This window comes from Aulonocara stuartgranti (genome assembly GCF_965226115.1).
Source record: "Aulonocara stuartgranti genome assembly, chromosome: 8".
Classification (NCBI taxonomy): Eukaryota; Metazoa; Chordata; class Actinopteri; order Cichliformes; family Cichlidae; genus Aulonocara; species Aulonocara stuartgranti.
In genome coordinates, this window is record NC_138959.1 from 20,552,494 (window position 1) to 20,574,983 (window position 22,490).

The 22,490-nt window shown below is 42.0% G+C and overlaps 1 protein-coding gene across 2 annotated transcripts in view; it reads right to left on the reverse strand.

Moving 5' to 3' along the window:
• baiap2l1a (BAR/IMD domain containing adaptor protein 2 like 1a) overlaps positions 1-22,443 on the reverse strand; it is a 29,841-nt gene extending 7,398 nt beyond the window's left edge. For both annotated transcript variants that reach the window (XM_082544376.1, XM_082544375.1), the window contains exons 1-9: positions 22,138-22,443; positions 20,888-20,963; positions 20,609-20,695; positions 11,199-11,260; positions 4,899-4,970; positions 4,038-4,172; positions 1,047-1,199; positions 811-954; positions 196-316 (exon numbers count right to left, since the gene is read on the reverse strand). In XM_082544376.1, coding sequence (XP_082400502.1) covers positions 196-316; positions 811-954; positions 1,047-1,199; positions 4,038-4,172; positions 4,899-4,970; positions 11,199-11,260; positions 20,609-20,695; positions 20,888-20,963; positions 22,138-22,188 — 901 coding nt within the window. In that variant the 5' untranslated portion in view covers positions 22,189-22,443. The remainder of the gene's footprint in view (positions 1-195; positions 317-810; positions 955-1,046; positions 1,200-4,037; positions 4,173-4,898; positions 4,971-11,198; positions 11,261-20,608; positions 20,696-20,887; positions 20,964-22,137) is intronic.
• Between the last annotated feature and the right edge of the window lie 47 nt (positions 22,444-22,490).

A 22,490-nucleotide genomic window follows, 5' to 3' on the forward strand; every position in this document is an offset into this window, starting at 1 on the left:
TTCTGCAGCTATTTAATGGACAGCTCTGGCATGAGAATGTTTCCTTTACACATATACAGGAAATATGAGCGAGTCTGGCCTATTTTAGACAGAAAAAAAATAAAAATCACACATCATGTAGATAACAAAGTTGATTTAGTCTTCACCAATAAAGATTATATATTTATTTATGCAGTTCACATAAGCCAACTTTACCTGAGCTGTGGTCTGAAGAGGAGTTAAATGGAAATGTGGGCTCTTGATTAAACATGTTGGCAAGTGGGCTGAACTGAGCTTTGAGGGGTGGTGCTGGAGGAGGGCCAGAGTCCACATTGACCTGAAGAGATCACAAAGACTGATTAGCGGATGCATCAATATGACAAAGTGAATTGGCATTATTCAGATCTCAACAGGTCCTTAGTGCTATAATCAAACAGTCACAAAGTGAAGTGCGAAGCACTAAACAGCTGTTGCCTCACTGGACCTTAACACCACACAACAGCAACAACACATCTGAGAATTCCTGCTGATAACAATCACCCATGTCTTACTACTTTACACAACAGCTTTCATCTGATACAACAGATTTCATTACTTTAACAAGATAAACTACAACACAACAACTTGAGAAGATAAAAACCCCGCAGGGCCAGTCTTTTACAAATGCTTTGTTCTCCTTATGCACTACAGCATGCTCTATCCTCAGTTTTAATCTAAACTACCCCCATGGTACGATGAGAATATGTGATAGAACAAGGTAATACATGACAGAAGAATGCTTAACATCTACAGATTTCACACTTACAAATCAAATAATAAAATCAAACTAACCCTGTTACAGTGATCAACCAGCGGTGATTGTTGTGGAACGACGGACAGCCCTTCTATCATGCTCACCACAGAGTCTGGCACCTTGGTGATGTCGCTGCACTTTTCCTGCCAGGTGGGGATCTTCACCGACAGTATTTCTTTGGCCTGGAAGCACCAGAGAATGAGAGCAAGTTAAATGATCCATTATAGAAGGTGTGATGCGGCTGTGCTGGATGTTCATCTCAGTCCTTGCTTACGTTCTCATAGAAGTTGCTAATTTGACCGGAGAACATGCAGTGTTTGTCCGCCAGGAAACAGAAGCGTCGCTTTTCTTCCAGCAAAGCCTCTCTGCAGCCGTCAGCAATGAACTTCTGCATGTCCATCTGGCGTGATGAGATAGTCTGCAAGTACTGCAGAAGGTGGTCACAGGACAAGAGGTTACAGAATAGGGTGAATAACAACAATTTAATCTGTGCTTCATCGGGTTCATTAAATGCATTGATGAGCTTATAGTTAAGAGGATCTATTTAGCCAATTTTCAGCTCCATAGTTTTGTTTGGCTGTATTAGAGTAGCTTTGCATGATTCACAGTTCAAAATAATCTTTATCTCAGTTCAAAAAATGTCAGAAGAAAGATTATGACAAACAAAAGGGTTTAACCACATGTGGGTGGAGCTATTAACTTAATTACTATCATTAATATTGATGTACATTTATTTATTCTATTTGTAGTTTATTTATTGTAGTATTAATATAGGTCCATTTAATTAAGTATTTTTGCAATTTTTTAACATGCATTATCCCTTTTGTTTTTTTAAACTTTGCATTTATATATACACATATATTCAGTCACATCTGTATCAGGCCATAATTGCAACATAAATAAAATCCTCTTTTAAATGGAGTAAGGTGACTATTCAAAATACTTGCTGTTTATTTTATTTTATTTAATTCTTTGCTACCAGGTGCCAACGCCTCTGATCGGGGGACTTTTGTTGCTTTAACACCCAAGATTGGGAAAACTGACTCTTGATGGCTCCCTGTGAGCAAAAGCTGTTTGGGTCCTCAGGTTAGATGCACAAATCACGCTCCTAATGAGCTTTGTAGTCAAAGTCCCTGCACTTAGGGACAAGTTTATTTGAGTCTCCTGCTGCCCCTGGATCAATCTTAGCTCAGCGGGAGACCAAATCAGTCTTCCCCTTCCCCACAGAGAGCCTGAGACTGAGTCTACGCGTCACGCCGCACACACGGGCAGCTGGACCCTGACACAAGGCACACTGAACCCTTTAAAATAAACTTCCCAACCTTCACTCCATCCCTTTTTTATTCAACGCCTACTCCCCCAATCTTTTTCATTTTCCCCAGGTTGTCATGGTGATGGTAAAGCAGCCTATCTCTAAGGGCTCTGTCAAAGACCATCCCCTACTGTCTGGTCTCATTCCCTCTATGTGTGTCTCTCTCTCAGACACGGAATCAAAGCTCTTTATTTCCCATTTTCACCACTAAAATTGCCCAGACGTGAGGTGGAAGAGCAGGCCGACAGGGCTGAGCTCATTACTGGCCCCTTACTCAAGCCCTACACATTATTAGAAAGCTGGGCAGTTAGACTCATCTCGCATGTAGCTCACTGGTGTCATTTTTATCAGATAATGAAAAAGTCCATTCTGTGGAAAGAAAGGCCCCAGTTTCAACCTGGCTTGAGAAACAGGATCAGGCTATCAAGCTCCACCCAGACAACACGGCTTATTGTATGGGTGTCTTTTAAACAGTGCCATTCAAATGCAAAGATAAACAGAGGACTGATACAGAGTTTAGCAGCAGGAAAACACAACAGAGCAAACCTAGAACACTTAGATCTCTTTTGCTCTTTGTTTTTACTCCTTAAAGAATCTCATAATACACAAGTTTTAGGTCTGGACTGCAGGCATGCAAGTTCCCAGACTCTTCTACTTTTACTATGAAGCCATGCTGTCATTGTAGATCCAGTTTAGCATTAGCATTGTCTTTATACAATGCAGATGAACAGCACTGTACAGTACCAACTATGAAGCATTATGCTAGCAATAATAATAAAAGCCTTAGTGAGCATATTTGAATATTCAGCTACACACTTTCCTTACTTTGCCTTCGATTACTGTGGACTTTGAACTGACATTCATTTTAATAATTTTCACTTTTGGTGTTGGTTGTGAACATTTTATTAAAAAGGATCTTCAAATACTTAAATGTAAATAGCTTATACCTGTAGACACTACTGTGGACTCCACTTTAAGTTTCCGTACTTAGATAAATGCATCACACTACGTTGCACAATAAGCATATCAGTCCACTTTTTCCAGAGTGGACTGAAGGTTAAAAAGCCACAGAAATGATTGTTGTTGTCATAAGAAAACATATTTACAGGATGGAAACTTTCTGAGCAGAATGCAAATCAACGATAAGAATGATGGAGGGGTAGTATTTATATACCAACACAACACCCACACACACCTGAGTGCATTCAAAGTTAATCAAATTAACTAGTCCATCAGTCAGTAATAACTGGATATTTAAAACAGTATTTTGACTGTTTTTGTAGGTTTTTCTAAATGGAATTGTATTTATTTAATCACTGCTTACATTTGTGGTTTACATGAATGAAACTTATTAGTAGACCAATCAGATGTGCTGCATCCAATACAACCTGAATCTCAACAGGGTTTGAATCTGTGCCTGCATGCATGCTTTCCTTTGTACAAAAAATGGGTGTGTGTACCTTCTATGAAAACAGTCATTTAAGCCATATGATTGTTCTATTGTGCACCATGTAAAAACAGGTGAACTGCACGCAGCTTTGACCACGGTGACTTCTTTGATAGTTTTATTACTACATGAAAGGTTTTTAAAATGCCCTTTTATCCCACATAAGTCAAAACATTTGAAGACACCAAGGGTGTCCTTTCTCAAACGCCTGTCATCAGTGGCGCTATTATGTAATACAAAAGAAAAAAAAATAACTGAAAAGCAAACATGGAATTTCATTCCAATGAGTTGCCCTAATATTACAGGCAAACTAATCCCTATCACGAGAAGCCTTGGCCTCAATTCATTACCCTGTCAAATAAATGTTATACTAGTCATCCAGTCTTCACAGCCAGCCGAGTGTCAGCATTCAAACTCCACATACTTTAAAAAACATCCAAAGTATTAGCACACAGTCGCCTTTTAATGTTCAGGAAAGATTGGAGCTGGTTTTGTTTCAAGCTCACCTCGTTCTCTCTGAGGTCATATTTGGATGAGTGCTTTCCCTGGCTTTTCCTCCTGAGCTTCTTCAGGTCTGTCTGAGAACGGTCTAGGGATTCCTGTTTCACCTTGTGCTCTGACTGATAGCGCTTGAAGGTGGCCTGCAGGAGTCATTTAACAAGAGGAAAACAGGCATTTCACTACACAAACAAGAAGAACTAAACCATCATCAATGCTTCCCTTAGGGACGCTTAGCTTCCATGAAATATAGTTACATAAACAAGATTTATGCAAGAGGAAACTTCTGGAAAAAAGAAGAAGTAGAAATGCCTAAAACTGCATTTGCTGAAATAATCAATTTAGTTGGCTCCAAAAGTGATCTTTCCAACAGAACTCAACATGTGGTATGAAAAGGCTGGTATAAAATTCTTTTTATACCAGCTGCTCTTTTTAACTTCCAACTAAAGCTTTAATTGTAATAAAAGCTTAATGTTGTGTACTATTAGAGTGTGGCCACATTAAGTACATGTAGACCTCTTGACAGGTGCTTGTCGCTAGTAGCTTCCTGCTGGGCTTCTCCTCAGATCATTAGAACCACTGAACTCTCGACCTGTGTTGATGATTTTGGAAGATTTGTAATGCAGTTATTATATACAAATATGCCTTGCACTGTGGTTATTTGTACTACTAGACCATCCAAGCTTAAACTCTGGTACACATTTCTGATAACATAGCAGTCTACCCTGTGTTCCAAACTACTGGTTATGATCAAAATGCTAAAATTAAGGGTTCAAAATGTGATATCTAAAAATACTTGTTGATGTCAGGGTCACCATGCCTATCTCTTAGAGACAGAAAAACGCTGTTTTCTCTATGGAGACACGTACGTTCATGTATTTGACATCCATCTCTGTCTTCTTCTCCAGCTCGATAATAACATCTCTGTGGAATCTCTTGAACTGCAGATAGGAAACATCACGAATTTGTTGATACATACATCAAAGTTACAGTTCAGTTCAGTCACATCACTCGTTGTGTACAGTAAGCATGGATTGATCTTCTGGAATATTTGATAATGGCTTCAGTTGTTGACATATTTCATTTGGGAATACTTGTCTTCCGTTTATATGTTGTCACAAGGTATCTGAAGCATTTTACCCTAAGGCACAAGTGTCAAACTCCAGAATCAGAAAGGGTTTTATTGCCAAATGTTGAGCAGGTTTACAACATTGGGAAATTGCTGCGGTGCTTCAGTGCAAACATGCTGTCATAAATTAAGCTTAAATAGACATGAAAATAAAAATAAGAATAAGAATTAAAAGTGCTAAGTAGATAGATATATACATGAGTGCAGGTGGTGATCAGTGCCAAACATGGAATGATGCAGTGAACACAGCGTAGGGTCATGTGTTAGTGGTGGGAACAGTCATACGGTTATTGTTCATGTGTCCAACAGCAGAGGGGAAGAAACTGTTCTTATGGCGAGAGGTTCTGGTGGGAATGGAACGGAGCCTCCTGCCTGAGGGGAGCAGGTCAAACAGACTGTGTCCAGGGTGAGAAGGGTCAGCTGAGATCCGAGCTGCACGCCCCAGTGTCCTGGAGGTGTACAGGTCCTGCAGAGATGGGAGTCTGCAGCCAATCACCTTCTCAGCAGAGCGCACAACACGCTGCAGTCTCTGTTTGTCCCTGATAGTGGCTCCAGCGTACCACACGGTGATGGAGGAGGTGAGGATGGACTCGATGATTGCAGTGTAGAATTGCATCATCGTCCGTGTTGGCAGGTTGAATTTTTTCAGCTGCCTCAGGAAGTACATCCTCTGCTGGGCTTTCTTGATGACGGAGGTGATGGTGGGCTCCCACTTCAGGTCCTGGGTGATGGTGGTACCCAGGAAGCGGAATGAGTCCACAGAGGTGATGGGGGTGTCAGTCAGGATGATGGGAGGGAGTGGGGCTGTGTGCTTCCTGAAGTCCACATTAATCTCCACTGTCTTCTGGGCATTCACCACCAGGTTGTTGTGGCTGCACCAGGACACCAGACGTTCAACCTCCCTCCTGTAGGCAGACTCATCCCCGTCCGAGATGAGTCCAATAACGGTGGTGTCATCTGCAAACTTGATTAGCTTGACAGACTGGTGGGTGGAGGTGCAGCAGTTAGTATACAGGGAGAAGAGCAGAGGAGAAAGAACACAGCCCTGAGGGGAGCCGGTGCTGATGGTCCGGGAGTCCGAGACATTCTTTCCCAGCCTCACATGCTGCTTCCTGTCCGTCAGGAAGTCAGTGATCCACCGGCAGATGGGATCAGGCACATTCATCTGGGAAAGCTTGTCTCGGAGATGGTCTGGAAGGATGGTGTTGAAGGCAGAGCTGAAGTCCACAAACAGGATCCTGGCGTAGGTTCCTGGGGAGTCCAGATGCTGCAGGATGAAGATGGCGGCGCGTGAACAACGCGAGGCTCAGTGTCTCTCCAGAATCTGCTATTTAGCGGTTTTTTTATCTACTCCAACAGTTTTATCGCCGATCTCCGACTCACCCCAGAGATCTCCAGAACACCGGAGGCTGCCCACTCTCCCCGGCTGGGCGGAAGTGCACGCAGACGGCGCCGAGATCGTAAACAAAGGCGAGGTAGGCGCGGAGGGCTACGGGCTAAGCTAAAGCTAACACCACGCCGGCTGCCTTTACCCAGTATTTTTCTCGCCAATGTCCGTTCTCTGGCAAACAAAATGGATGAGATACGGCTCTCCATCACTAACAACAGACGGATTATGGACTCAAATGTCATGTTTTTCACCGAACATGGCTGAACAACAGCTGCCCGGACAATGCTATCGAGTTAGCAGGACGCCACACACACCGAGCCGACAGGCTAGCAGATGACTCCGGCAAGACCAGAGGTGGAGGTTTGTGCATTTATATTAACAATGCTTGGTGCATGAACTCCACTACTACTGAGAGTCACTGCTCACCTAATGCGGAGTTTTTAATGGTCAAATGCAGACCTTATTATCTCCCCAGAGAATTCACTTCGATCATACTCACTGCCGTGTATATACCCCCCGACGCTAATGCTAGGTTGGCCATGAAAGAACTTTCTGCAGCCATTAACAAACACCAGAATAAACACCCCGAGGCTGCTTTTATTGTTGCTGGCGACTTCAACCACACCAACTTAAAGACAGTCCTCCCCAGATTCCACCAACATGTCTCTTGCCACACCAGAGGAGACAAGACTTTAGACCATGTGTATTCCAACCTGGCTGGAGCCTACAAAGCCACACCCCTCCCCCACATTGGACAATCGGACCATCTCTCCCTGTTCCTCACACCTCGGTATTCACCACTCATCCAACGTGTGAAACCTGCTGTGAGGACAATTAAAGTGTGGCCAGAGGGGACAGACGCAGTGCTCCAGGACAGATTTAAAAACACAGACTGGAATATGTTCACCCACACAGACCTGGACCAGTACGCCTCATCTGTACTGGATTACATCTCCAAAACCACAGACAGTGTCACCACCCAGAAACGGATCACCATGTACCCCAACCAGAAGCCTTGGATGAACCGGGATGTTCGTCTCCTCCTGAAGGCCCGCAACACTGCCTTTAGGTCAGGAGATGCACACGCCTACAGTACAGCCAGGGCTAATCTAAAGAAGGGCATCAAAAAAGCCAAACACCATTACAAAAAGAAGGTAGAAGAACACTTCTCCAACTCCAACCCCCGACGCATGTGGCAAGGACTCCAGACCATCACAGACTACAGGACCACCAAACCCTCTCCCGCATCCTCTGATGTCTCCTTCCTAAACGAGCTCAACAACTTTTATGCTCGTTTTGAGCGAGGGAACCCCACAACCACAACCAAAGCAGACATGACGCCAGACCACCAACCTATGACTCTCTCCCCCACCGATGTAGGAGCGGTGCTGAGCAGGATCAATGTCCACAAGGCTGCAGGCCCTGATGGCATCCCCGGGCGTGTTCTCAGAGCGTGTTTTGGGGAGCTTGCAGGAGTGCTCACAGACATATTCAATCTGTCCTTGGCCCACGCTGTGGTACCGGCCTGCTTCAAATCCACCTCCATCGTCCCGATACCCAAAAACTCCAACCCATCTTGCCTCAATGATTACCGCCCAGTAGCACTCACCCCCATCATCACTAAGTGCTTAGAGCGACTGGTCCTAGCACACTTCAAATCCTGTCTCCCCCCCACCCTGGACCCCCACCAATTCGCATACCGCCGGAACAGGAGCACAGAGGATGCAGTCTCCATCGCAATGCACTCTGTCCTCTCACACCTGGACAACAACAACACCTACGCCAGAATGCTGTTTATAGACTTCAGTTCAGCATTCAATACAATCCACCCCTCACAACTCATCAGGAAACTGACAGACCTGGGTATCAGTTCCCTCATCTGCAAATGGTTACTGGACTTCCTGACCAACCGCCCCCAACATGTCCGGCTGGATAACCACTGCTCATCTACCATCACAATGAACACCGGTGTACCACAAGGCTGTGTGATGAGCCCTTTCCTCTACTCCCTCTTCACCCACGACTGCAGACCTGCTGATGGTTCCAACACCATCATTAAGTTTGCAGATGACACCACGGTGATTGGCCTCATCAGTGACAACGATGAGGCCGCCTACAGGGAGGAGGTGGATCGTCTGGCTGAGTGGTGCGACAGAAACAACCTGCTGCTTAACACCGAGAAGACCAAGGAGCTCATCGTGGACTACAGGAGGAATGCTGACCCACATCCACCCATCCACATTAAGGGGACGGCTGTGGAGCGTGTGAGCAGCTTCAAGTTCCTGGGAGTCCACATCTCCGAGGATCTCACCTGGACGACCAACTGCTCCAAGCTGGTCAAGAAGGCTCACCAGCGCCTCTTCTTCTTGAGGACTCTGAGGAAGAACCACCTGTCCTCAGACATCCTGGTGAACTTCTATTGCTGCACCATCGAGAGCATCCTGACCAACTGTATAACAGTCTGGTACGGGAACTGCTCTGCCTCGGACCGGAAGGCGTTGCAGAGGGTCGTGAAAACTGCCCAGCGCATCGCCGGAGCACCACTTCCTGCCATAAAAGACATCTACAGGAAGCGGTGTCTGAAAAGGGCTGGGAAAATCATCAAAGACCCCAGTCACCCATCACATGGACTCTTCACCCTCCTGCCCTCTGGGAGGCGCCACAGGAGCCTCCGGACTAAGACCACCAGGTACCGGAACAGCTTCTTCCCCACAGCTGTCAGACTCCTGAACTCTGCCTCCTGACATCTGACCCACGTTAAACTCATGGACTGAACATACACACACCCACAATGGACAACTGTACCCTCAAACACAATAATAACATGGACTGAACCACCACTCACAACCACTAGCACTTTATATAGCCTCTGTAGAAACTATCTACACCCTCACTTATCTTAACTGCACTAATGTATAGCTCTGTGTAAATAATCATTCTGTACATTCGATAATCTTTAATCCTACAACTGTTTACAACTTGCATAGTTCCCATTTCTGTATAGCTGTATATCCCAGATTCTGTAAAGTTATTTATTTCATATTCTGTATAGTTTTTCATATTTATATCCTGTTCATATCCTGTACATAGCTTGTACTCACTACAGCCTGTACATACTTATAGTTATAGAATATTCACAACATACTTCATACCGTGTACATTATAACATACCATAATAGACCCATTTCTGTAATATACTCACATATCTATATTATTGCTAATATATATTGTAATATATCTATATCACTAAAGCACTTCTGGATGGATGCAAACTGCATTTCGTTGCCCTGTACCTGTGCATGTGCAATGACAATAAAGTTGAATTCTATTCTATTCTATTCTATGAAGTGTAGGGCCATGTTGATGGTGTCGTCTACAGACCTGTTGGCTCTATATGCAAACTGCAGGGGGTCCAGGAGGGGGGCCGTGAGGGTCTTGAGATAGGCGAGAACCAGACGCTCAAATGACTTCATGACCACAGATGTCAGAGCCACGGGTCTGTAGTCATTTAGTCCAGTGATCCTAGGTTTCTTGGGGACAGGGATTATGGTAGAGGACTTGAAGCAGGCAGGCACATGGCATACCTGCAGTGAGGAGTTGAAAATGCCAGAAAACACTGGGGCCAGCTTGTTTGCACAGTGTCTGAGGGTGGCAGGAGACACACCGTCTGGGCCGGGAGCTTTTCGAGCATTCAGACTTAAACTGCTTCCTCACACCTACTTCATGAATATGAAGAGTTGTGGTGGGAGGAGGTGGTGTGAAATCCTCTTTTGTGTGGGGTGAGGAGGGGGGTGTTGTAGGTGACGTGTTTGAAGGTGGTGATGGCTCTATGGAGGGGGGAGAGGTGGGGGAATTAGTGTCCAAAGTGTCTCTATTGTTGGGGCCGTTGAAGGTGTGAAAGTTGTCTGATGGCTCGTCAAAACGGCAGTAAAAGTCGTTGAGGGTGTTGGCCAAGAGCAAGTCATCAGTGGAGTGGGGGGTTTTAGGCTTGTAGTTGGTGATATTCCTAAAACCTTTCCACACAGAGGCCGAGTCATTCTCTGAGATCTGCTGCTGCATCTTCTCAGGCCTCGAGGGTCGGTGTCCTGCAGGTTTTAGATGTGTCCTTGATCCAACACAGCTGATTTAAAAGGCTAAATTACCTCCTCAACATGTCTTTAAGTTCTCCAGAGGCCTGGTAATGAACTAATCATTTGATTCAGGTGTGTTGATCCAGGGTGATATCAAAAACCTGCAGGACACCGGCCCTCGAGGCCTGGAGCTCGACACCCCTGCCCTAAGGCGTCAGGTCCGGAAAATAATCATGTGGCTTTTCTACTTTGTCGGCAGTTCTGACACTTTTGCTTACAACGATTTTAAACTCAAAAGTTTGTAGAGGCTTGTGATAGCGAGAGTACAGAGGGGAAAAAAAAAGTTCTGCATTTGTTCACTAACATTTAGAGATAAGCATTTGTGACCATAAATACTTCTAGCTAGTAATTAATGTAATTAATAGCTTGCTCAGGATAAGGCCAGCACATATTGTGTTTTTGCCCTGCAATACTTCCTTACTTTGTGACTCCGTCTTTGATACTCATATTTTAAAAATGCTATGTGAGAGACTTGACAGTAATTATAAAAATATGACTTCTTCTTTAAAAAGGTACTTACGTTATCTTCCAGGTCATTATGGACCTTCTTCTGGGCTTCTGCAATCTCCATCAGAACCACACCTGAGGAAAAATTCAGGAGAAGATTTAGTATTTCAGTAATTACAGCTAATCATTGATTTGTGTATCATGTGGGGTTCCACATGCAATCCTTGGTCCCAAACAAGGTTTGTACATATTTCTAAAAATGATTTACTAACAAAAGGTTTACTGAGCTTTAAAGTTGCTGGCAGAGATTTATTGTTAGAACACCCTTTGACAGAATTATTTTGCTCTACACCCACAAAAAAGTACCTTGTTTTTATTTTTTACTGCTGGTTCTAACTTCATTTACTATAGGGACACAAGAAGATAGCCGATCATTTAATCAAAATTTGCGCAGCAAATCCTCAAATATTAAATACCATGAATCTTAACCTGTTTCTTTATGAGGGGTAGGAGACAGCATTGGATACCAGCAGGCACAGATCCGAAAACATAATATCAACAGTTATTACTTTTTCAGAAACTTTGTGTATAAATCCATCGAGCCTGTCATACATTTGTTACAGTCCATATTTTACAGATGACCTCTCGTGTTTCAATATTTGAACAGCTGTCAATAAGTAATCTCCTATGAAACATTCTGGTATTGTGCAGTCAATTACAGAACAGTCTCCATTCACAGACAGGCTAAAGCACAGACCGAGCAGCATATGACATGAAACAATGGGAGTGACTCAATACTGTAAACAGAAGGGGACAATCATAGCCAAGCAGTTTATACTGCTACCTCTATCACAATTGGGTGAAATCTAGAGTCGAGGTTTATTACAGGGCAAAATGCTCTGGTGAAACCGGCAAAACATGCACAGCACACCTCACCCCCCACCCTCTACCTCATTTCTGAACATGTGATAGTCAATGAGGGAAAAGGGCAAAAGTGAATGACCTACATGGATTTCAACACCTTGTGAAGAAAGTGTACAAAGCACAAGCATCAGTTTCACTTTGTCATTTTTAGGTGAAAGCAAAAAAATCTCTATAAGTCACCCTGTTCAGCACACTCCACCTTTGAACACCTACTCATATACATTCGATCCAACACCTGACATTCCTCTTTATATGACACCCCCTCCCCAGCTCAGAGCAAACAAACGTAACGATACATAAGTGTACGTCTGTGTCCAGCAGGCAGCATCCAGCTACAACAACATTGCCCTCTGAAGGTCACCAGAACGTACTGGTAAATGCTGCCTTTGTGTTTCGACCCGGGGGTTGGTGGGGGGTGGCCACTGGATGTTGAGCTGTTTGCACAGCCTCAACAACAGACCACATGGGGTGGAAGGGGGAGGCTGAGAAAGGCCAGGAGGGGGAGGCGGCGGGGTTCAAAGAGGCCATTGTACACCTGCAAGTTTCACCTTTGGGGTGAACAAGGTGTGAAAGCCTGCCTCAGTGAGGATAAATGCTACAGAAAGTCATCAGAGGGTGCATGAACAACTGACGGCTGAATCAGAGTTAAGAAAAACAGCACAATGTATGACGTCTGTAATTTTTTCATTTTTTTTAAGTGCAGGTAAAGAAAAAAAAAAAGTCTTTGACTACATAATTTTAACAGAAAACGGGGCTTTTCAGTTCATCTGAATATCTGTGTCTGAATATCAGTGTAACTTCCCCTCAAATTTTTCAAATGAACAACTCCACGTTCATTTTTTTTTTTTTTTTGCAGGTTAATACAAGTTTGAGAAAAGATCCTTGTGGAAAAAGCACACATGATTCACACCTGTGATTCACTATTATTAATGCCGAACCCCTCATTCAACACCCGCTGAGTCCATGTAGAATTTACTCTAGCCTGTATATTACAGATAAGGTGTCTTACGACGCCATTAAATGACCTTTGGATTTTAATCAAACACATGTTGTTTGGAGGATCTGAAGCTTAAACAAAGCAAGAAAAACTATAACCCAACTGCGCTGTAAAACAAAGCAAAGGCTGAAATGAACCCCTAAAGAGACATTTCTTTGAGATTATGTTAAACTTCAAACAGCACCATGTTTCCACACAACTGGCACTATTGAATAACTGCTGATACATGGCAGAGTAGACAAGGCCTTAGACACTGTCGACAGGTGACTTTTATGAGACGGATATGGCCTGTGCCAACAAAAAAGCAAAAAATAAAAAAAAATAAAAAAAATCCCGCCTATGTGGAGTTAGATAAGGAACATGAGGTGATGTTGGCATGGCAAACAGCGGCACTGACTTTTCTAGCATAGACTCTCTTTGTTTGAAAGTTTGATCAAACTAATGTTTCACCCATTCAACGAGTGTACACAGCAATCAACTAGCTCAGGAAGTGTCCCCAGTCATCGGCCATCGTCTCGCAATCACTGAGACACATCACTGGGCTTGTTCCAGCAAGCATGCAGTGTCTGCAGTGAATCATGGCCGCCTCCTGTGTGAATCAGGATCCAAGTTATAAACATCGCAATGAAGGTGGGACAAGGATTGTGTTTGGGGGTTGCCATGGAGGAGCTACTCCCTTAATATCAACATAATGATGTCACTGTAATCAATGATAACGAGGATGATAATGAGAACCGCAATATGCAGTTCATCCATCCAGATGACTACATGAACAAAGTGCAACTGTAGACTACATTAAATGAAGTACGTCTAGTGTTTCACGTGATTTCCCTTCACACTGCCGGCTGGGTGTTGGCATAATCCACCAAGGTAGATTCTTTAGGCACTGCCAGCTGAAGGTTTGCCAGAAACAAAGAAGACATTTTTTACAGTAGTAAGTAATGAATAGAAAGCAAATAGTTGCATTACAAATAAAATAAATTATAGAAAATGTGCTTACATTTTTTCTTCTCAGGAAAATACAGATATGATAGCTTGGCAAACATTTACTGATTACTATAATATCCTTTGTTTGTTTTTTTTAAGAGATCAAAAGCTTCAGAATGACTAAACAAATGGCACTTAAAGTGAGGCAGTTTTGTCAACCCCACCTCCAAAAAAAAAAAAAAAAAAAAAAAAAAAAAAAACCTCCGGCATAAAATCAAACAAATATTCTCCAGCCGACTTGTGAGAGATTTCTTTAATGGAAGCCTGATTTCTAGATGATTACACACACACACACACACACACACACACACACACACACACACACACACACACACACACACACACACACACACACACACACACACACACACACACACACACACTTTCTGACCAGATCTCTTCCTTTCCTTTAACACACACTGAGATCTCAAGTAGCAGGAACAGTTCTGAGTTTGACTGCTTCCTCCTGTGTACTTAAAATATTTCGTAGTCTGATTCCCCTAAAATTCTTCAAAGTTCACACGTATGAAGGTGCTTATCTGCTTAGTGCATTATGGATTGAATCTTTCAGTCATCATCATCATTTACATAAGGCAATTTTGGGTGTTGATTGTAAGTTTCTATTCAATAACAATCACCCACAGTAACATTTTTTGGTTGAATGTTGTTTAATGGTTTGAGTAGTTACAGTGAATAAATATCTACTTGGTCTGTGGACAATAAATATCAGAGTAAGTTGACTTGACAAAGAGCAATGACTTGCCGTCACATAGAGTACAGAATATCATTTATTAATACCAGAGCCAATAATACCCCGAGCACAATGAGTCTCAATTTTCCTAATAGATTAAATTAAACACCAGCTTCAAAGGACTTCTAAAGGTTAGATGAGGTTAGTTGAGGTTGTTACATAAAAACAATCATCATATGTACAGTATACACAATTGAAGTTTCATATCAAGCACAATGTCAGCTGTTTAGTTTCTCATACACTGTGATATTAGGTTTTAAGACTTTAATTTGGATGATTCATTAGTTCAATCACGCCCATGGTTAGACAGTAGGATATATACCATGTCTGCAAATAAACGTAAAGAACTTTCAGCCTCAATTTCTCATCTTAGCCAATCTCTGTATGAGAGTAAGAAAGATAACACAAATAAAATGTTATGTAAAAGTAGTCCAAATGTGATTTTGAGATGTAGGCTGGTAGATTTTTTTTAACCTCTTGACAGTGTTAGCAATGTTCTCATTTACAGTCTTTAAACTAAATAAGTTAACGATCTCCGGCTGCTGTATTGTAAATTAATGGCGCAGTCACACTAGAATAAAAATAGGACAGCAACCTCCTTGTCTCCAGGGAAGAAGAAGAAGAAATTGGGAAAAAAAAAAAAATCCACTGATTGAACTGGACATTTCTACACTTGGGGACAAACAGCTAGTACCTGTGTCAGCTAAATTGCCAGAGAGCCTCTGGGGGACCACTTTTGAAGGCAAGGCGATTCCACAGGTTACCTGGGATGAAGCAACCTGTCTCCACACAATTGCAGTCTGACTTGGACTGTCTGCAGTCGCTCACAGACTGGTAAAGGTTTGCAAGTAAGTGCTGTCTAATTTTTTAAACACAGACAGACAGGACGCTCCAATCTCAGTCAGTCTATGCTAATTATCACAACTCATCAGCCATTTGCAATGAGATTGCAAGTTCATTGCACGTGGTCACAACAAATTTAGTCATGCTATACCCAACCATTTCCTCCAAGTTATAGCATTTGAATTAAAAGAGGACATCAATCGTTTTGCTAAACCCCCAGAACGAAACAAACACATTTTCTCAAGAAATATTAAACTTTTGTTTTACCTCAACTTCTATAATTTTCTGTTATTCCATTATTACTTCACAATCATGATGGCAATGATTTTGATTTTTCAAAATGGGCGTAAATAATGTATCACAGCACCACTGTTTTGAGAACAGCGCTTTTAAAACACAGCTGACCTGAAAAAGCCAGGCAAAAAAGAAACGCCATCACAGATGATTCTCCACAGGAGAAAAAAAAAAATGTTGGTATGTCACCAAAGGAAAGACACAGGTATTACTAATGACTTAAAATGACTGCTCCTTTTAAGCTGATCAGGTTCCAGGGTCATGGTAAAGTGCACGCTGACTCACCAGCATACCTTTCTGAGACACTTAAAGAAGCTGAACCATCACTCCAGCTAAAACGTGCATCATAAAAATACATTTGATAAGGAGAAACACATTTTTGCTCATTAAAGTTCAACACTGCAGAATATTGTAGGCCTAAGTTTGCAACGTGTTTTCTTTTTCTTTTTTGAGGGGCAGGATTTCTTCCAAACAAGATACATTTTTGACTTTTCTGAATCATTTCTGCTTGTTAGTAAAAATAAACCGCTTAATTGCACACTGACTACATAGGCTTGTCTAAAGATTAAAGCCATCCTCTGAAACAGCTACAAAAAAAGATATTTGAAGTGCCAGAAAGTCTTATTCACCATAACATTAACCAGCCTCCAGAAGAAATGGTGCCTCTCAAAAGCAGAAACCTGCTACAAAAGCTATCAGCAGGACACACTCAGACTCCCAGCTCTGAATTCTCACTCTCTAAAGTGAAAGAAAAATCATTCTGGCTGACATAACCATTTTTCTATTGCAGACAGTTTACGTCAATATTTATTTATTTTTTTAAATGAACTAAGGCTTGACAAACAGTGCAGAGAAAAGGTGGAAAGGGTGCGGTTCGTGCTATTCATTCGCCTGTAACATTTTCAGCCTTTCGATACCTGCTGCTTTTCAAAGTGGAATAGCTCCCTGTGGAGTCCGGCCGTTTGCTCATGCATAGGCAATTTCAAAATGTAAACCCACTGGATATGACATTCATCAATCAAAAGAAATCTTTTTGTAATGACCTGCTGAAATGTAATTTAGGACTAGCAAAAGCAGGTGACAGCTATAGAAGTCTGCAAACCAGCTATGCAGAGACAGACAGCAGTAGTTAGTAGCAGCAGTGCACTGAATGATCACAGATGGAAGGAGATGTGGGACAAAAAGAGTGCATGGCTGAAAAGCTCATTATCCAAGGAACTTACTGATAAAGTGAATTCCCCACAGTGCTGCCTTTTATGAATCCACTAAATGAAATTAAAGGAGTGCAAGAAGAGTGACACAGGTTAAAGGCTTTCACTCATCTGAGCACTTAGTGTTTCTTCAAAAAGAAAAAAAAAATCTTTTCTTATTACTTTCACATCCGTCACAGCAAGAATCTGAGAAATTGAGCAGCACCCAAGTAAAAGCCTCGGGTAGCTTTCAGCAAATACCTGCTAACCTCTGTGGCGCACAACCTTTGTGCCATTCACTGAGGGAGGAAGAGAAAAAAAAAAACAACACAATCTATGACTACAGAGAAAAGATCTTTACAGGTGTCTGCAGCAGAGAAGTGCAGAGTAATCTATCAGGTGCCTCATTCTGAAGAGTCGTGCTGCTTAGAGTAAATAAAGATTAAACACTCGCATCGTCTTTTTCAGACCGTTTGGAGAGGCAGATGGAGGGATAGGGGGATGAGGATGAGGATCAGCGGTGGGTAGACGGTCTCCTCTGTCTATCTGCCTGTCTGTCTGTTTGTTCAGCACGTTTGCAACTCTACGTGCTGCAGTGGGTGAGAGAATTCACACCACCATGTCGTCTACGCCAGGCGGTGAAGGAACGGCCACGGAGCCTGGAGTTCAACACTTCACCTGCCATTTCTGCATTCATTCTTATTCAAAGTCGAATTGATTTTTTTTATGACTGAAGTCACATAACGTGATGGGAGTACATACAGACGAATGCACCTAAAGGAAGAATACACAAACCATGTAGCACAAACTCTATTCTTGAGCATTTGTTAACCAGAAGGGGTCTGTTTCAATAAGGCTAGATTTGACTAGAAAGCGCAGAGTCCTCCCATCTGTGACTTTCCACAACAGGAAAGAGAACAAAAAAGAAAGAAAGTAGAATTTAGTGCTCGTAAAGCCGTTTCACTTCAGCGGTTCTGGTATGCTCAGACAATGCTACGTAACACCAACATATTGTTAAATGAAGAAATGAAAACTGCTATTGTTCGCTGACAAGAGCGCCTTAACAAACATGGGCAGCATTTCATAACAGCGCAGTATGAGACGTCTCCGATTACATTAAAACATTTCAGCCCTCGTCAGAATGTCAAAATACAAATTTCCATTGTGTGCGTTGCCACTTTGTAGCTAGACGGGCTGCACTATTCTTTTTCAGTCTATGCTTTTTTCTGATTTTTTATTTTATGAGTTTTATCCTCAAAATTCAGAAAAAGAAACTGAGCAAGAAAAGTCTGAGAATCTTGTCTGGGAGTCTACTTCAGCATTAAAACGCATTCTTCATCTCTGTGTTTTACCACGACTGCTTTTGTCCTTCACTGAAATTTTTATTTTCTTCTAAAAATTCTTTGATTTTTAGTCTAAAATCTTATCAAAGCTTAATAAAGGCTTAAAGGAAAGCAGATTTGATTTAAAATAAGAAAACTTGTTCAGAAATAACAGCGAAGAAATCACAACACAGGGGACAACCACTGTCATCACAATAGTCCTTTACAAAAAACAACAACAAAAAAACCCCCAACAACACACTGACAGAGCATCATCTTTTAACTACCCTGCTCTGATTTCCTGTCACATCACTCTGATTCATAAAAAGGCCGAACTGCAAAGCCCGGCGTTACAGAGTGATGCAGCAGAATACAAAAAGCAACTTAATGAATTGCAATATGACCCCCCCCCCCTCCCACACCCCCGAACAAAGCGGGTCGGCTCCAAATTTCAGCACTAATAGAATAATTGGAGATGACTCAGAGGATGGATGAAAAACAACCTGTACGTGCTCGATGGCAGCCTCAGAGGAGGCTGAAAAGAGAAAGTGCTTCAGTTGGAGTGAGAGATAGACAGGACATAATAATGAATTTCTGCTAAGTACCTCACCTCCAGGGGTGAAGCGTTGTTATTTTCAGATGCTTGTATATTTAACTTGCATATTGGGTGATGCAAGCAGAACGTGTCACTATTACGCTGAAACTGCAGGAAAGAGCATTTTGATACGTGTCCAGCTCACGTAATACTGGCAGGATGTGAGAGAGTTTAGCATCATTTCAAGAGAAACTTCAACCATGTGGAAAATATATGTAAAATGTTTGGGAACAAAGTGGTTTCTTATCAAATGTTGTCAACTTGTACAGGTGTAGGGTTTGTGGGGGTTTTTTGCACAGCTAGTACAAATAGAGTAATCAAGAGGAAAACAGGAAGCCTATACTTGTTAGCTTGCCCTTTCCCAAGCTAACAAAAATAAATCTGTCACACTGATATTAATCAAAGCACAAGTGTTAAACTTCAAGTCTGCAAAGTCAATCCATTGCTACAGTACTTTAAACCTACATTCTAGCCACCAGGGGGCGACTTGTCTGGTTGGTAAAAAGAACTTTGCTTGTATATAGATTTATGAGAAAATGAAGTTACTTTGCACTTGATTTATGACATGACTACGCACTTTACTAATGTGTTTAAGGTCTCAGTTACTAATTTTAAGTCTTATTTAATAGAGCACAATGCTTATTTTGAAAAATTATCATTTTGAGCAGCGGCCAGAATCAGCCCTGGGCCTTATGTTTTACAATGTCTTCACAGTAAAATGCATAAATAAAAAAGGACATTTTTTGTGAATTAACGCATTAACAGTAATTGTTGTTAATTACAGCACAATCTGGGCAACGAGCTGCCAGAAAATGTTTTGTAATTTATTTCATTTATTTCTTACAATTTACTCCTATATAGTATGTATCATGTAGAAAAACTGAGACGCGCACTTCTTTAGCATATATCAAGTCCTCTCTGGGATTAAATGTGCAGTTAAACTACCAGAACACTTAAGATTAAAGTGGGATCCATGTAAAATGTGTTCAACTTCCTCGACTTACATGAATACCCTAACAGGGACAACTGAACAAGGTATGATTCAGGGTACAGGTATTATAATCTGTTAAACAGACATTTTCCGGCTAGTTTCTACTGTATGAGTACACACTTTCAAGGTCTTTCATGGTGACTGTAAAAATACTCAAACTGAGGCTTCAAAATGGTCTTTCACAAACTAATTGTTGACAACAACGAGGCACATAACCCTGCTGTAAAGATACAAATTGGTGTTTTTGCACATTAGTAACACAGAATATTTGTGAATTGTTCTTTGGGGTAGCAAAGTGGATTTTGTTGGTTTAGTTTATTTTCAAGGTCTATAATAAGCTAATGGCTTCTGGCTATATTCTTACTTTCGTGTAGAGACATTAACTTAAAATTAATTTTAATAAAATAATTATTCCACGATCTCCAACTATTCCTTTAATTGTATTTAAACATAAGAGGAAGTTTAGAGTCACATTCTTTTAAAAGCTTCGATCTCACAGCAGAGACATTTCTAGCATGGATATCAGACAGACCCTCTCGAGAGCTCCCACATTGCAGGTAGATTTAAAGTAGACTTGCATAATACTCACCGAGCTCTCTGGAGACTGGAGACACGATAGCAGTTTCTCCGATCTTTGACACTGCATCAAAATAAGCCTTTCCAGCAAGAGCCATTGCTGGGCGGGCAGACAGACAAGACACTGTTAAGCTCCAGACGATTTCCAGGATCATTTATAGCTCTGCTTCGACCATTTAAAAGTGCTGCCAGTGTAAAAACAGCTGAGGTACACCAAAATTCATTGTAGCGGTTACGGACCATTACGGGTTTATGCCCTTTTGTCCCCCATGAGGGTGAAAACTGTGTTTACCTGTGACTGATTTCTCATAGCTCTTTCCGAGGTTGACCAGGTTCCTCAGGCCTGGGTTGAACTGCTCCATTACATTCTGGGGTAAAGAGCAGAGTCTTATTATTGTGAATAAAAGCAAGAAAAAGCAAACAAACAACTTTAACTTTAAGACTTGTTTTCCCCTTTTTGAAAGGTCTCGTCATTAACAATAAAACCCTCATAAGGCTATTTTTGTGGGAGTGGGTGGAGAAGAGAAATCCATGAAAACAAGAGCAAGTGTTTGTGCAGTTGCTCTATAAATATCTCCATGTGAGAACAATAAAACTTTCAATCTTTAACTTGACCCCTCACGTATGTCATGCAACTCCCTCGAAAGAGCGAAGTCCCACACAAAGTCCCAGCTATTTGCAGCACCAACTTCATCACTCTCACCAAACCACCCATCTCCCCCTCCCTCTATTGTAATCTCCCAATAATCAAGCACTGCTCACCCCCTGCCTCTATTCCCCTGGCACACTCTCAATAGAACAATGAAGGGGGGCAGGTATGGCTTTACATGAGTGGGGGGCAGCTGAGAGGAAAAACAGTAAACTACTGTAAACTACAGGTAGGACTAGTTCAGTCTCTTTTTCCCTGCTCCCCAAACCAGAGAGGGCACTTCAAAATGCACCGAAATTCAACCTAACTGTCGTACTTAAACTTTTACTCTAAACTGTTGTCTATTTCTACTTCAGGTCATAGACAGTGAAGGCTCACTGCTTATCACCATTGAGAGGTAGAAGTATAATGTTGATTAGATTAGCCAGGAACAACCAATCAAGATTACACTCAAATTATTGCTCCAGTGATTTCAGATGTTCTGATAAAGCCACAGCAGATTGATTGAGCTGTGAGAAGCTTTAACACTTCTGTGGTTCACTGTGATTTACGAAATTATTTAATAACAGGGAGTGTCCCTGCTGTGGCAGTGGCATTGTTGAATTTTCTTTTCCCCTGGTAAACAACAGAAAGTTTCAGTTGCTCGATCAGTTTCTTTTTCCCACCCCCTCACAAAACAGGTCCTTGAAACAAGAGGTAACAAAGGGTAAGGGAAACACTTCATTATTTTATGGTACTTTACCTGTGGTTTACAGCCACTGTTGAAAAGCAACAAAGCAGACTCGCTGAACTATAAATTTCTGATTACACCTGAAGTGAACTACATTAAAAAAGCGACCCCTCCCAAAAAAACAACAACAGGTATTTCCTTAAATGTTGAATGCATCACTCACCTTAAAAGTACTTTCAGTGAGCTTGCTCACATGCTCCGGATCCCGAGCCATCACGGCAGGTTGTTTCTTAATCTCAGAATTAAAAAAAAATGAAATAAAAAAAAGAAAAATATATATACACACAATATAAATATTATATTTAAAAAAATAACAACAAAGCGGAGAACAAAAAGACACTTGGTAATCCAGGAGTTGTCTCGGTCCGAGTAATAAATCCCACAGCGAATCCTGCTCCGTGTCTGTACACTGCACGCGAGCAAGCTGAAACGCTCGTGCAGCCGGCGGCGGACGAACTGACTGGGACACCGAGAGACTTCCCCGTGCCTTTAGGGGCGAAGAGGGGGGGAGGGGGG